Source organism: Podarcis bocagei, assembly GCF_964188305.1.
Source record: "Podarcis bocagei genome assembly, chromosome: 7".
NCBI lineage: Eukaryota > Metazoa > Chordata > Lepidosauria > Squamata > Lacertidae > Podarcis > Podarcis bocagei.
The window spans coordinates 66,592,730-66,607,915 of record NC_138132.1 but is presented as its reverse complement, the minus strand read 5'-3'; the positions used below and the strand labels follow the sequence as shown (position 1 = coordinate 66,607,915).

Here is a 15,186-nt window from a genome sequence, read left to right as displayed (position 1 = left end):
CTAAACCACAGAGCCTAGGGCTTGCTAATCAGAAGGTTGGCGGTTCAAATCCCCGTGATGGGCTGAGCTCCCGTTGCTTGGTCCCTGATCCTGCCAACCTAGCAGTTCAAAAGCCCGTCAAAGTGCAAGTAGATAAATAGGTACCACTCCAGCAGAAAGGTAAACGGCGTTTCCGTGCGCTGCTCTGGTTCGCCAGAAGTGGCTTAGTCCTGCTGGCCACATAACCTGGAAGCTGTATGCCAATAAAGCGAGATGAGCGCCGCAACCCCAGAGTCATCCATGACTGGACCTAACGGTCAGGGGTCCCTTTACCTTTACCTTTAGATTGGTGGCCATCCTGTGGGAGTGAGTTCCACAGTTCATGTGCTGCATAAAGAGGTTCTTTCCTTTATCTGTCATGAATCTTTCAACATTCAGCTGCTTCAAGGTTCAAAAGGATTTTAGCCAATCAGTCTATCAGCTAATCACTGTCATCTAGAGTAGCTTTTCTGGCTGGGGCTGATTTATTTATTGCATTTAAAGCCCACCTTTTTCTCCAAGGAGCTTGTGGTGTCTTACACGACACTCCCCCTCTTCAATTCATTCCCACCACAACTCTGCGAGGTAGGCTAGGCTGAAAGGCTGTGACTGTCCCAAGGTCACCCACTCGACCGTGGCCATGTGCAGAGAAAAGTGGGATATAAATGCAATTAATAATGATAATGGTGATGATGATGGTGGTGGTGGATTGGGGCAAGGGAGACTCGTCTTTTCCAGGTAGAGTTGATAGAGTCATAGAATCGGTCATCTAGTCCAACCCCCTGCAATGAAGGAATCTTTTTGAGAAACCTCATCAGGAGGGCTTTAAACTGACTAATGTGGGGGAGGGAGACAGTGCTCCTGAAGGTAGGAGCCTATCAATTGATGAAGATGATCATCCAAATGTCATAGACCAAATGGAGCAAACAGCACGCAGGCCTAGTGGTGGGAGGAAAAAATCCTTAAATAAGAGACACGGGGGAATGATTAATGGACTTCAATGTCTGTACACTAATGCGCAAAGCATGGGAAATAAACAAGATGAGCTTGAGCTCTTGGTACAGCAAACTAAATATGACATAATAGGCATCACTGAAACCTGGTGGGATAAGTCCCACGATTGGAATGTAATAATGGGGGGATACAATCTATTTCAGAGAAACAGACCAGACAAGAAAGGAGGAGGAGTGGCGTTATATGTCAGGGATGTGTATACCTGTGAAGAGATCCAAGATTTAGAACATCAAAGCCAAAGTGAGAGCATTTGGGTCAAAATTAAGGGAGAGAAGAATAACAGGGACCTCATTGTGGGAGTTTACTATAGATCCCCAAGCCAAACGGAGGACATAGATGATGCCTTCCTGGAACAGATGGCCAAGCATGCAAAAGGAAGGGAGATAGTAGTAATGGGGGACTTCAATTACCCGGATATTTGTTGGATGTCAAACTCAGCCAAGAGCATAAGGTCAAACAGATTCCTCACTGGCCTTGCAGACAACTTCATTGTCCAGAAAGTGGGAGAAGCAACAAGAGGAACAGCCATTTTAGATCTGGTCCTAACCAATGTTGATGACCTGGTTAGTGGGGTAGAAGTGGAAGGATCATTAGGCGCGAGTGATCATGCTCTTCTGAAGTTTACAATACAGCGGAAAGGAGCAGCCAAGCATACTAGGACTCAATTTCTTGACTTTAAGAAAGCCGACTTCATAAAACTTAGGGAAGTGCTGGGTGAGATCCCATGGACAGTAATACTAAAAGGAAAGGGAGTTCATGATGGCTGGGAGTTTGTTAAGAGGGAGATACTAAAAGCACAACGTCAGGCAATACCAATGAGAGGGAAACATGGAAGGTGCCTAAAGAAGCCAGGGTGGCTATCTAAAGAACTTTTAACTGAGTTAAGATTAAAAAAGGATGTGTACAAAAAATGGAAAAGGGGGGAAACCACCAAAGAGGAATTCAAACAAATAGCCAGCACGTGTAGACACAAAGTCAGAAAAGCTAAAGCACAGAATGAACTCAGGCTTGCTAGAGAGGTTAAAAGCAACAAAAAAGGCTTCTATGGGTATGTTCGTAGCAAAAGGAAGAGCAAAGAAACAGTGGGGTCACTCAGAGGAGAAGATGGTGAAATGCAAACAGGGGACACAGAAAGGGCTGAACTCCTCAATGCCTTCTTTGCCTCAGTCTTCTCCGATAAGGAAAACAATGCCCGACCTGAAGAATTTGGAGCAAATGATTCAGCAAAGGAAACACAGCCCAGAATAACTAAGGAGATAGTACAAGAATACTTGGCCAGTTTAGATGTATTCAAGTCTCCAGGGCCAGATGAACTGCATCCAAGAGTATTAAAAGAACTGGCAGATGTGATCTCAGAACCACTGGCAGTCATCTTTGAGAATTCCTGGAGAACAGGCGAAGTCCTGGCAGACTGGAGAACAGGCGAAGTCCCGGCAAATGTTGTCCCTATTTTCAAAAAGGGGAAAAGAGAGGACCCAAATAATTACCGCCCAGTCAGTCTGACATCAATACCAGGGAAGATTCTGGAGCAGATCATTAAGCAAACAGTCTGTGCGCACCTAGAAAGGAATGCTGTGATCACCAATAGTCAGCATGGATTTCTGAAAAATAAGTCATGTCAGACTAACCTGATCTCGTTTTTTGACAGAATTACAAGCCTGGTAGATGAAGGGAACGCAGTGGATGTAGCCTACCCTGATTTCAGCAAGGCATTTGACAAGGTGCCCCATGATATTCTTGTAAAGAAACTGGTAAAATGTGGTCTTGACTATGCTACCACTCAGTGGATTTGTAACTGGATGACTGACCGAACCCAAAGAGTGCTCATCAATGGTTCCTCTTCATCCTGGAGAAGAGTGACTAGTGGGGTGCCACAGGGTTCTGTCTTGGGCCCGGTCTTATTCAACATCTTTATCAACGACTTGGATGATGGACTCAAGGGCATCCTGATCAAATTTGCAGATGACACCAAACTGGGAGGGGTGGCTAACACCCCAGAGGACAGGATCACACTTCAAAACGACCTTGACAGATTAGAGAACTGGGCAAAAACAAACAAGATGAATTTTAACAGGGAGAAATGTAAAGTATTGCACTTGGGCAAAAAAAATGAGAGGCACAAATACAAGATGGGTGACACCTGGCTTGAGAGCAGTACATGTGAAAAGGATCTAGGAGTCTTGGTTGACCACAAACTTGACATGAGCCAACAGTGTGACGCAGCAGCTAAAAAAGCCAATGCAATTCTGGGCTGCATCAATAGGAGTATAGCATCTAGATCAAGGGAAGTAATAGTGCCACTGTATTCTGCTCTGGTCAGACCTCACCTGGAATACTGTGTCCAGTTCTGGGCACCACAGTTCAAGAAGGACACTGACAAACTGGAACGTGTCCAGAGGAGGGCAACCAAAATGGTCAAAGGCCTGGAAACGATGCCTTATGAGGAACGGCTAAGGGAGCTGGGCATGTTTAGCCTGGAGAAGAGGAGGTTAAGGGGTGATATGATAGCCATGTTCAAATATATAAAAGGATGTCACATAGAGGAGGGGGAAAGGTTGTTTTCTGCTGCTCCAGAGAAGCGGACACAGAGCAATGGATCCAAACTACAAGAAAGAAGATTCCACCTAAACATGAGGAAGAACTTCCTGACAGTAAGAGCTGTTCGACAGTGGAATTTGCTGCCAAGGAGTGTGGTGGAGTCTCCTACTTTGGAGGTCTTTAAGCAGAGGCTTGACAACCATATGTCAGGAGTGCTCTGATGGTGTTTCCTGCTTGGCAGGGGGTTGGACTCGATGGCCCTTGTGGTCTCTTCCAACTCTAGGATTCTATGATTCTATGATTCTACGTGGGGCTCAAACCTGTAACTCTTGAAGTTAAGAGCCTCGTGCTCTACTGACTGAGCCATACAGACAGTTCGCTTGCAAGGTGCCTATTTAAAGCCTGTGGTTCATAGTCTCTCTTTTTAAACCCCGCCGGGTCTTTGCACCACCAGCACCACCCACTCTGCAGGGACAGCATAAATAAATACGTGGGGTGCCTGCCATTGTAAGTCTCGCTGCTACTTAATGGAAGTGTTGCGGGGGGCGGTGTGGCGGCTGCAGTTTGCACCTGAACTGTATGTAGCCCAAGAAAACTACCGGGCTATATTTATCTCCTTGGTGTTGGATGGGTTGCCATGGCAGTCAACGAAGAGAGAGGTGTCAATGGGGGGGGTGGTTAGCAAAGGAAGCCTGCTGAATTCCTCCACAGAGATACCCATTCACTCCCCCCCCCCTACACTGCAAGTCTGAGTTATTTTTAGCCAGCTTCTCTCACATCCGGCAGGTAGCCGAATCCTTCCTCTCCCTCATCCTGCTCATCTCTGAGATGGGATGCCCCCCAAAAGTGGATGTTCCACTGCTGGACTAGATGGTGATGCTGTCCCAAGCATTGCTGCAAGGAAGAGAAATGGGTGTCATAAGGAAATAAAAAGAGTGTGCTGGATTAGGCCACTGGCCCATCTAGTCTAGCAACTCCAGGTACCTATTCTGGGGAAACCCAGGAACAGGACCAGAGCACAAGAGCACACTCCCTTCCAGCAACAGGTGTCCAACTGTGGAGGCAGAGCATAGCCATCACGTCTAGGAGCCGCTGACAGCCCTCTCCTCCATGAATTTATCCAATCCTCTTTTAAAGCTATCCAAGTAGGAGGCAGTCGCTAACTCCTGCAGGAGAGAGTTCAGAACCAGGAGGATTAGCAGAAGCTTGGCCTTGCGCTCACCGGTTCTAGAAGAGTCCCGTACGCACAGAGACTTTGCGCCTGCCCATTAGGGGAAATAGGAAGCCCCAAACACATAATTTTAGAGGCTTGCCGATCTTTCAGACAAGTCTAAACTAAATTCTCTCCTCTTAGGCAAAGATCACAAGACGACCTGGCTGGTAGCCAGATTCTGTGCCCAGATTTGTAGGCACAGACCATCCTCTAGAATAATATAGCTTACTAGGGAAATGCTGAAGTTGCCCTTTGGGGTGCCTCAGGGTCAATTTTTATGGTAGCCCAAATCTCAGTTGTACGGGTGTATGTATATATTTAAATTTTAACTCATGAGCTATTGCTGCAATCTGCTCTGATTCATCTTTATGAACGCTGTTTTTATTGTGTTATGCGAGCTGGTCTTTGACTGTAATAAATTATCTATCTATCATGAGGACTAGCATACTACTTTATTTTTAGGGGAGTGGCCATAGCTCAGCAGTAGAGCGTCTGCTTTGCATACAGAAGGGTCAATCCCTGGCATCCGGCATCCTTTCCGTGTAGGGTTGGGAGAGACTTCCTGCTTTGAACCCCAGTCTGTGTTGACAGTGCTGAGCAAGATGGAGCAATGGTCTGACATGGTCTTAAAGCCAGTTCCTAAGGAACCCTTTTGCGTTCTGCTGGTGCAGAAATGAGAGTGCTTGAGCCTTGAGACAGTTGCTCAAACAATGCGAGTTTTGCAAGAAAAGGAATGCAGTCAAGGGTTGGGCTCACCGTGTTCAGGGTCAGCTGTGAGGCAGGAGAACTGATAATGGAGTTTGTCCTGAGGGCCAGCATGGTGGATTCCTCCAGGAACAGCATATGCCTTTTGACCCAGCAGGGTGAGCATCTGGCTGTCTGCAGCAAACGGCCAAGCGCTCCCAGGAGGAAACAGCACCACTCCCTTTTTGCCCCAGCCTTGCTCCTTAGGAATCGTGCAGAGAAAAAATGTAAAATAAATAGCAAAAGACATATTTCATTAAGTCCTGCTTAGAGCTGCAGGAAGCTTTGCAGATTAAATATTAAATCGCACCCTGACAGATAATGTCACATCCTGAAGGTCGAAGGAGCATTTTTTCATTTTTTAAAGCAAAAGATGGAAAAGAAGTGGAAAAATGTAAATGTTAACAAGACAAAAAACCAGCCTCTTGAATTGGTGAGCATATACTGTGAGGAGGTGGGGATAATCTGCCTTAGAGCCAGTTCTTGACAACCTTTCCCGCTTGTCTACTGCTCTGCTCTCAGCATTCTGTCACACTCTAGTGTGACCAAGAAAAGGGTGGAGCTAGGCAGATGAAAGGGGGTGGCTGCTGTGTAGAGTGGGGCTGGCTGAGTTCTCTGTGGGTGGGAACTCAGGCCTGGGGTGGGGGTCATGAAAGTCGGTGTGGTGTAGTGGTTAGAGCATCACGTTAGGACCTGAGCGAGATCCGGGTTCAAAACTCAAGTCAGCCATGGAGCTCACTGGGTGGCCTTGGGCCAGTCGCTGCCTCTCTCAGCCTCACATACCTCTCAGGGCTGTTGTGAGGATTAAATGGAGAGGGAGAGAACCATGGGGAGCATGACTTCCTCCAGACAGGGAGGCAGGGCATAGCCATCGTGGCTAGTAGCCATTGGTAGCTTTATCCTCCGTGAACTTGTCTTATAAAGCCAGTGGCGTAGCGTGGGGGGTGCAGGGGGGCTGGCCGCACCAGGCGCAACATCTGGGGGTTAGGGTTAGGGGGCGCAAATCCACGGGTTAGGGGGTGCAAATTACTTGCCTTGCCCCGGGTGCTGACAACCCATGCTACGCCACTGTATAAAGCCATCCAAGTTGGTGGCCAGGTTGGGACAACTGTTCTGACTCTGCAGAGAGCCCTGCAGGATCAGGCCAGTGTCCCATCTAGTCCAGCATCCTGTTCTCACAGTGGCAACCCAGATGCCCCCAGTGGGAAACCATCAAGCAGGACAGGAGTGCAACACCGCTCTTCCCACCTGTGATTCCCAGTAACTGCTGTCCAAGCTTTGCTTACTCCATACGTTCTGGAAGAGTTAGAATCATAGAGTCAAGGAAGTGTAGAGCTGGATGGGACCCTGAGAGTCATCTGGTCCAACCCCCCGCAATGCTGTTGTATGGGGATGTTCAGGCTGTTCTCTCGCCTGTAGTCTGAACTGTTCTGACATGTTATTCAGATGCCTCCATGCAGTGGTCACGGACGCCAACAGGAGTCCAAAATGATGTGCATTTTGTCTGTTTGGGAGGTGCTTGGCAGCTGATTTGGTTCTCTTCTGATCATTCCTCCTTGACCACCTTTGTTGAAGATCCTCTGGAGCAGAAGTATTTTGTTTCTTTCCCCTTTTTTGCAGCCAGACAGAAGAATAAGTAGACCCTTTGAAGGGCCAAGCCAAGATTGGGGATTTGGAAGCGAATCAGGACCAGGTTGCCAAAGCTCAATGGAGGCAGCATCGAGGGTGGACATGTCAGCAAAATGCTGAAATGCAAAAAGCTGGAATGCTAAGAGAGCAAGCTGTAAAGGTAGCTCAGGAGGAGGGGAGCCCCCAGCAGCCAGCACCCCTTAGTAAACGAGCTTTCCTCATTTCGGCTGCTTCAAAGGCCTTTTTGCTAGCAATGCGTTTGACTTCAGAAGCATGTACTCGAGGACCGTCAGCTGATTAATTGGGCCTTGTGCTGTGTACTGGGGGAGTGGGCGGCTATGTGCAAGTGGGTTGACTCAGTGGCCTGTGTATTTGGATGTTTCTTGGGGGCTGCTGCTGTGGCGGAGGAGGCTGCCAGGCTGAGCTGGCACACTTCAGAATTTAGCACTCCACCACTGTCTTACGCTCACCTAGGCTGCAGGAAGGGGGCACTCGCTTGGTCAGAGCATCTTGCTTGGCAAGGCCAAGATCCCTGGTTTGGTCCCCAGCATCTCCCAATAAAAAAGGAGAGTAGAGGCTACTGGTGTTGGGGAACTAATGGCTTGTCTCGATATAAGGGCAGCACACTCCATCTCCAGCCACTATGACTCCAAGCATTGGGCTGCCAGCTGCTAGCTGCCTAACATAGGGGCAGTGGGCTTTGCATCGTGCCTCAAAAACGTGGGTGCCCACAGTTCAGTGAATCAGAGGTTGCTCCCCAGTTGGGAACAGTATATCTGTCTGGTGCTGTTGTTGCTGCTTTATGCTAGTCTCAATAGCCCCCTCTGGGGGTTGAAAGGGGTTTAACATAAGAACATAAAATGAGCCTCCTGGATCAGGCCAGTAGCCCATCTACTCCAGCATCCTCTTCTCACAGTGGCTACACAAATGACCCCATGGGAAACCCGCAAACAGGACCCGAGCACAGGAGCCCTCTCTCCTCCTGAGGTTTCCAGCAACTCTTATTCGGAGTAATTGATGCCTCCTGCTATGGAGGCAAAGTGATAGCCCTCCTGGCTGGTAGTTATTGAGAGCCATCTGCTCCATGAATCTGCCTAATCCTCTTTTGAAGCCATCCTGAGTTGGTGGCCATCACTGCTGTCTGTGGAAGTGAGTTCCACAGTTTAACTATGCCTCCAAATACTGGGAACCGCAGGAGGAGAGAGGGTTGTCGTGCCGGGGTCCACTGCAAGAACAAGATGGACTGGATGGGCTTAATCCAGCTGGTTCTTCCTATGTTTTGTTCCTCCTCTGTTTGAGCCTTGCAATCCAGCAGGATATCAGTTTCACACAAACCTTTTGCATGCGGCAATGCTCTCTTTGTTTCCTGAGCTGTCTCTTGTTTCCCTTCCAGAACCATGAGCCACAGGACCACCCCGGGCGCTGCTTCCCCGTCGGTCCTTGGGTGGGATCCCCCCACTTCCCTGATGCACCCTTGATGGCCCCGGCCCGCTTGTAGGATGCATCTCCTCCCCTCCTTCTTCCTGGTACGTCATCCTCACCTGGCCTCGCCAGATGGCCACTACTCCTCCCTCCACCATGGATGATGAGCAGACCTTGAACAGGAACGCTGTGGCTTGGCTGGTTTGCTCAGGGCTCTCTGTCCTGGCCAACGCCTGGGGGATCCTCAGTGTGAGCGCCAAGCAGAAGAAATGGAAGCCCCTGGAGTTCCTCATCTGCACGCTGGCTGGGACGCACATCCTTAACATTGCCATTCCCATCACCATGTACTCAGTCGTCCAGCTCCGCCGCCAAAACTCCGACTACCAGTGGAGCGAGGGCCTCTGCAAAGTCTTTGTCTCCACCTTCTACACCTTGACGCTGGTCACCTGCTTCTCAGTCACCTCCCTCTCCTATCACCGGATGTGGATGGTCCGCTGGCCAGTGAACTACAGGCAAGTCCCGTCTTTGGATGAGTCCCGCGGTGGTCGCAGAACCATAGAATTATAGAGGGGAGAGGAACCCCCCCAAGCATCATCTGGTCCAACCCCTGCAGTGTAGGAATTACAGCTAGAGAAGGGCTTTCACCATGGAAGGTGCAGCAAGCTTGTCTTCTGCTGCTCCAGAGAGGAGGACCCAAAACAATGGATTCAAATGACAAGGAAGGAGGTTCTGACTATAAACATTTGGAAGAGCTTTCTGATGGCAAGAGCTGTTCAGCAGTGGAATGGATGACCTTGGAAGGTGGTGGATCTCACCTTCACTGGAGGTTTTTAAACAGGTTGGATGTGCATCTGCCGCAAAAAAAGGTTTCCCAAACTTGGGTCTCCAGCTGCTTTTGGACTACAACTCCCATCATCCACTGATCCTGCTAGTTAGGGATGATGGGAGTTGTAGTCCATCAACATCTGGAGACCCAAGCTTGGGAAACCTTGTGCCAGAGGTCCTATTGCTGTGATTCCTGCACTCCAGGGAGGTTGGACAAGATGACCCTTGGTGTACCTTCCAACTCTACAATTCTAGGATTGTATGGTTGCCATTGCCAAACGCTTGGGATGATCTGTTTCGCTTTCAGCCAAAAGGATACGGAAAATGTGGCTTTGTCCTAAGGGGAGGTGTCTTTTTTCCTCCCCTCTCTAGGTTAAGCAACACCAAGAAGCAAGCGGTCCACACCGTCATGGGTATCTGGATGGTGTCCTTCATCCTCTCCACGCTGCCAGCCGTGGGCTGGCACGACACCACGGAGCGCTTCTACGACACCGACTGCCGCTTCATCGTCACCGAGATCGGCCTGGGCTTTGGCGTCTGCTTCCTGCTCCTGATCAGTGGGAGCGTGGTCATGGGCGTGGTCTGCGTGGCCATCGCCCTCTTCCAAACTTTCTCCATCCAGGCAGGCAACAACATCGACAAGAACAAATTCAACGTTCCCACCATCGTGGTGGAGGACGCTCAAGGCAAGAGGCGCTCATCCATTGATGGCTCGGAACCCATTAAGACTTCTTTGCAGATCACCTATCTGATCGCGGGGATCGTTTTCATCTACGACTTCCTCATGGGCTTTCCTATACTGGTGAGTGTGATTGCAATTGCTGGTGGTACTAAGTTGTCCAGGGTCTCTGTAATAGAAAGGATTTGCAAAGAGCTCTTTCCAAACCACGTGAAAGGGCAGGAAAATGGCAAATGCAATCCCATGTAAACAAGTGTAAACCGATGCACGTTGGAGCAAAAAAATCTTATCTTTACCTATACATTCTGAACTGGTGGTGATGGACCAAGCATGAGATGGTGGCATAGTAAATAGCTGAATGAAAATGTCAACCCAGTGTGCAGTGGCTGTGAAAAAGGCAAATTTCCCGCTACGTAGCATTAGGAAAGGAACTGAAAATAAAACAGCCAGTATTAATAATGTATACAATGAATACAGTACAGTGGTACCTCGGGTTAAGTACTTAATTCGTTCCGGAGGTCCATTCTTAACCTGAAGGACCACTTTAGCCAATGGGGCCTCCTGCTGCCACTGCGCTGCCGGAGCACGATTTCTGTTCTTATCCTGAAGCAAAGTTCTTAACCTGAAGCACTATTTCTGGGTTAGCGGAGTCTGTAACCAGAAGCATATGTAAACTAAGCGTATGTAACCCAAGGTACCACTGTATACAATTCCAGGGCACCACCGTGTTTGGAATGCCGTGCACTGTTCTGGTTGCCTTGCCTCAAAGAGGAAAAGGTTCAGGAAAGGGCAACCAGAATGATCAAGGAGAAAGGAAATGTAGTTTTTAAAGGTGCTGAGAGTTGTGAGGTGAGCCCCATATCCCCCTCACCTACCTACAGTTCCAAGGGGGCTTTAATGATCAATCTCTCATCACGGAGGACTTTGGGAATTGTAGTTCAGTAAGGGGAGTGGGGCTCTCCTCACAACTCTCAGCAACCTCAGCAAACTACATTACACAGGATGCTTTGGGGGAAGCCCTGACTGTTTACAGTGGTATGATGCAGGTTTAATGTACAGTGCAGATGGGACTACACACACACACACACACACACAGAGAGAGAGAAAGACTGACTTCCAGGTGTTCTTGGTGTCCCAACTCTCATCAATTTTGGCCATCATCCTTAACTATCAGGGAAGATGGTAGTTAGTCCCCAACAACATCTGGAAGGCACTTGGTTTTGCAGCCTTTCTCAACCTGTGGGTCCCCAGATGTTGTTGAACTGCAATTCCCATCACCCCTAGCTAGCAAGGCCAGAGCTCAGGGATGATGGGAGTTGTTGTCCAACAACATCTGGGGACCCACAGGTTGAGAACTGCTGAGGTTGGGGAATGTTGAGCAGTCCCTCCAGATGATATTGTCTGACTCCACCAAGGCAGGAGGAGCCTCCTCTAGACCTGAAGGGCACCGGGCAGAGCAACCTGGTATGATGCCCAGAACAGGCTGACTTGCAAAAAATGCCAAAACGGTTACGTTACTTTCTCCTTGGCTAGAGAACCCGAGTTTTCAAACATAATGGATCCCCTGATGGCTCTTAACAGTGCCAACAAGGGACCTGTGTGTATCCCTCTCCAGAAACCAGGGTACGTTTCAGGCACATCTCCCCTAGTTAGCAAGCTGCAGTCACTCCGTGGGCTTTCATTCCCTCCCTTGTTTGATAAAGCAAGCCCTGAGGAGCACGCCTTTGTTGCACATGGTTCCTCCTCCACTCCCTTGGAAAACAGCCCGCCTGCCAAGACTGGATTCCAAGCTCCTACAGTTCCCCTTCCCAGGACCTCCCTGCAGCCCACTGAGACGGCTCCGGCTAAACATAGCCGCTGCTGCCTCGCCATCATCTGGAAATCAAGAAAAGGCATCTCGGAGGCTGGAGCCCAACGAGGAGAAGCCTTACTTTCTGGAGCCCCATGTCCTGGTTTGTTCTTATCTCTCTGGCATCACGCCCGATGCCTGCCTGCCGTTCCAAGGGTTTCTAATCACTTTCCAGAACAATAAGCAGCGTCTTCCAGCTCTCCCAATTAATGCAGATGAATTGTTTTATTAGAGGATGGTTGCCAGTCAAGGTGAAGGCAGAGAAGCTGTGTGTATGATTCCTGTGGAAATCAGGAGCGTGCAAGGGGAACTTGAGCAAGCAATGGCAGGAAGCAGCATGTAGCCAAGCACGCAAGTCCTTTCCATGGAAGGTCAGTGGCAGATCAAAGTCCAGTGAATCAATATTGAGATAGGCTGATCAGGGCAGAGCTGGTTTTTCCCCTGTGTGGGGCCAGCCAACCATCACTTCAGAGTTGGAAGGGGCCCCAAGTATGGGGAAAAGCCCCCCCCCCATAACACTAGAACTCGTTGCTGTCCAGTGAAGCTCAGTGTTGGAAAATCCAAGACAGATCAAATAAAGGACTTATTCACGCAGTGTGCAGTTAAACTACGGAACTCCCTCCTGCAGGAAGCAATGAGGGCCACCAACTTGGATGGCTTTAAAAGAGAATCAGACAAATTCATGGCTATCACTGGCTACTAGCCGTGATGGCTCTGCTCTGCCGCCACATTTGGGTGCGACGATGCTTCTGAATACCAGTTACCGGCAGCTCCAGGAGGGCAGAGGGTGTTCTTGCACTCGGGTCCTGCTTGCTGGTTTCCCACTGGGGCATCTGGTCGGCCAAGGTGGGAACAGGATGCTGGACTAGGTGGGTCATTGGCCTGATCCAGCAGGGCTCTTTCTCATATTGTTATGTAAACTCAACATAGGCAGATGAGTTCCTATCAGCCACTGGGATTCTTTTTCCTTTTGTCTCTGCCAGTATTCCTTTGAGTAACCCACTAGATGGCAGAAGCCCAATCCGGAACATAGATGGGAGTGAGTTGGAGGCTGGCTAAACAGTGGCTTGCTAAGCCCCACACCGGGCTATGCCCAGATTTGAAGATCCACAGCATCTTGGCTTCTTAGCCAAGAAGCCACACTCCCTCTCCTTGTTTGGAAAGCAAAGGGAAAGTCACTGACATAAAACAGAGAGAACCCAATGTATGTCTACTTTATTTCTTGGTGCCAAACTGTCCCCCAACTAAGTAACTAGCTACCTTCCTCCCCAACTCTGGTGCTTTTTAAAAGAGGGTTAAACCTTACAGGATTGACAGGATTTTAGCAGCCAGGGTGGTGAGGCTGGACAGCAACAGAATTTCTTTTCAGATTGCTCATTCCCTGGAGGCCAGGAGGGAGGGGGAAAGGATGTACAGTTTGAGCGGGTGGAAAGAACTCTGTGTTCCTTTGATGTGTGCGCTTGGAAAAGGTGCTGGGCCTCAAGGGAAGAACTGGGGTGGGAGATTCTCTGCTGCATTTTACACCCTAAAAGACAGAGTGAAATTCAGCAGTTCACTCCTCTTTCATCTCTAAAACTCTTACAATTGCGGATGACAGTGCTGTCCACCCTCAAGCAGTCAGCCTGCTCTGAGATCAGGATGGAGAGAGGGAGGGGAGGCATCGCAGCCAGCTTGGGCTGCCATTGGCTTAGCTGCTCCGATGTCATGGAAGAGCTCTCTTGGCTTGGGCATCGCGGTGAAGGGAGCGTTGCTGAGATGTTAACCTTAAGGGGGTCTCTGAGCAAACATTACTAAGTGGAATGTTTGCAGGTTTTATCTCCGTGTCCTGATCTTGGGCTTTCAAAAGAGACTTTGCGAATCAGTTGAGTGGAACGGGGCCTAGCAATGGAAATGGATAGAGGACTCTTCCTGTGTTTAGATGTGATATCTGAGCCATCAGGGGTTCGTCTTAGTCAATGGAGAACAAACCCTGCCTTTTTAAAGAGTCCTCTTTGGACTGTGGAATCTCTGTGAGCTTGCTGTTGTTATTAGACTACTAGGGACTGCTGCCTCTGTTCCCTTGTAACTGGCTCCCATCAGCAGTCTGGCTGCAGCATTCTGGACCAGCTGAAGCTCCCTTTTCAAAGGCATCCCCACATTGAGCGTGTTAGAGAAGTCCACAGTAGGGTTAGGCTGAGAGAGAGACAGAGATTAGGCTAAAGTCACCCAGTGAAACCTCCGGTAGGATGGGGATTTGAACCGGGATTCCACACCTCTCCAGCAATCTAACCACTGTGCCATACTCCCTCCACCCACATGGCTGCAAAATTTGTAAACGTATGGCAGCTTCAGCAGGAGCGTGGGGGGGGTAGGATGTGTCTGACTGGGTAGTCTGTTCTTCTTGGAAGCATCATTCTGTAGCTCTTCCTTCCTCCATTCCTTTTCGTTTATAAAAATGGAAATGAGGTTCTCCCACTCACCCAACCGAAATCCTCCCTCATGTACTTCAAGCCTGATTCACCGCCACGGCTCTGTTCTGCTGAGAGACATTACGCACTCAATTTATAAAGATCAAATTAAGTTAATTTGAATTTGGCTTGCACTGGGGGTGCTAATGAAACATTGATTAACAGTGGGGGAAACCTCTGTTTTCTAGCCTTGATTGATATAAATGTCCACGTGTTCCGGTTTTGGCTCCCCTCCCATCTACCCTCACCACCCTCACCCTTCTGGCCCCCAATTTAAATTCAAAGATGCTATTAATTGGATGGCTTTGCATTGGACAGGCTGAATGTCCATGCAGCGATTTTGAGTCTCCAGACAGGGCTGAGGCTGGCAAAAAGGAAATGTGCTCCACTGGGGAAAGAACAGGCTTTTTGCAGCTAGACTTCGATGCTAAATGTTGGAATGAGTCCCTTCCTTTTGGAATAAATTAAAAAATTAAATAATATGAATCTAAATGCCTTCCTTATGCATTGTGTCACCACCACATACCGTATTTTTCGCTCTATAGGACGCACTTTTTCCCCTTCAAAAATGAAGGGGAAATGTGTGTGCATCCTATGGAGCGAAGATGCCGTAGCCCCGTGACCCTCTCCCAGCTGGGAGCCTCTATAGCCGCGCGTCACCTCTCCAGCCAGGAGAGTGTGCGCGGGGCAAAAGAAGCCCCCCGCGACCCTCTCCCGGCTGGAGAGTTGACGCGCGGCTATGGCAGGATCCTCTATAGCCGCGCGTCACCTTTCCAGCCGGGAGAGCGCGTGCGGGGCTAAAGAAGCC

General features: G+C 49.2%; 1 protein-coding gene across 1 annotated transcript in view; it reads left to right on the top strand.

Moving 5' to 3' along the window:
* The window catches only part of GPR153 (G protein-coupled receptor 153), a 44,783-nt gene that overhangs the window by 12,202 nt on the left and 17,395 nt on the right, over positions 1 to 15,186 (top strand). The window contains exons 2-3 of the mRNA XM_081201771.1: positions 8,550 to 9,090; positions 9,776 to 10,205. Coding sequence (XP_081057897.1) covers positions 8,711 to 9,090; positions 9,776 to 10,205 — 810 coding nt within the window. The 5' untranslated portion in view covers positions 8,550 to 8,710. The remainder of the gene's footprint in view (positions 1 to 8,549; positions 9,091 to 9,775; positions 10,206 to 15,186) is intronic.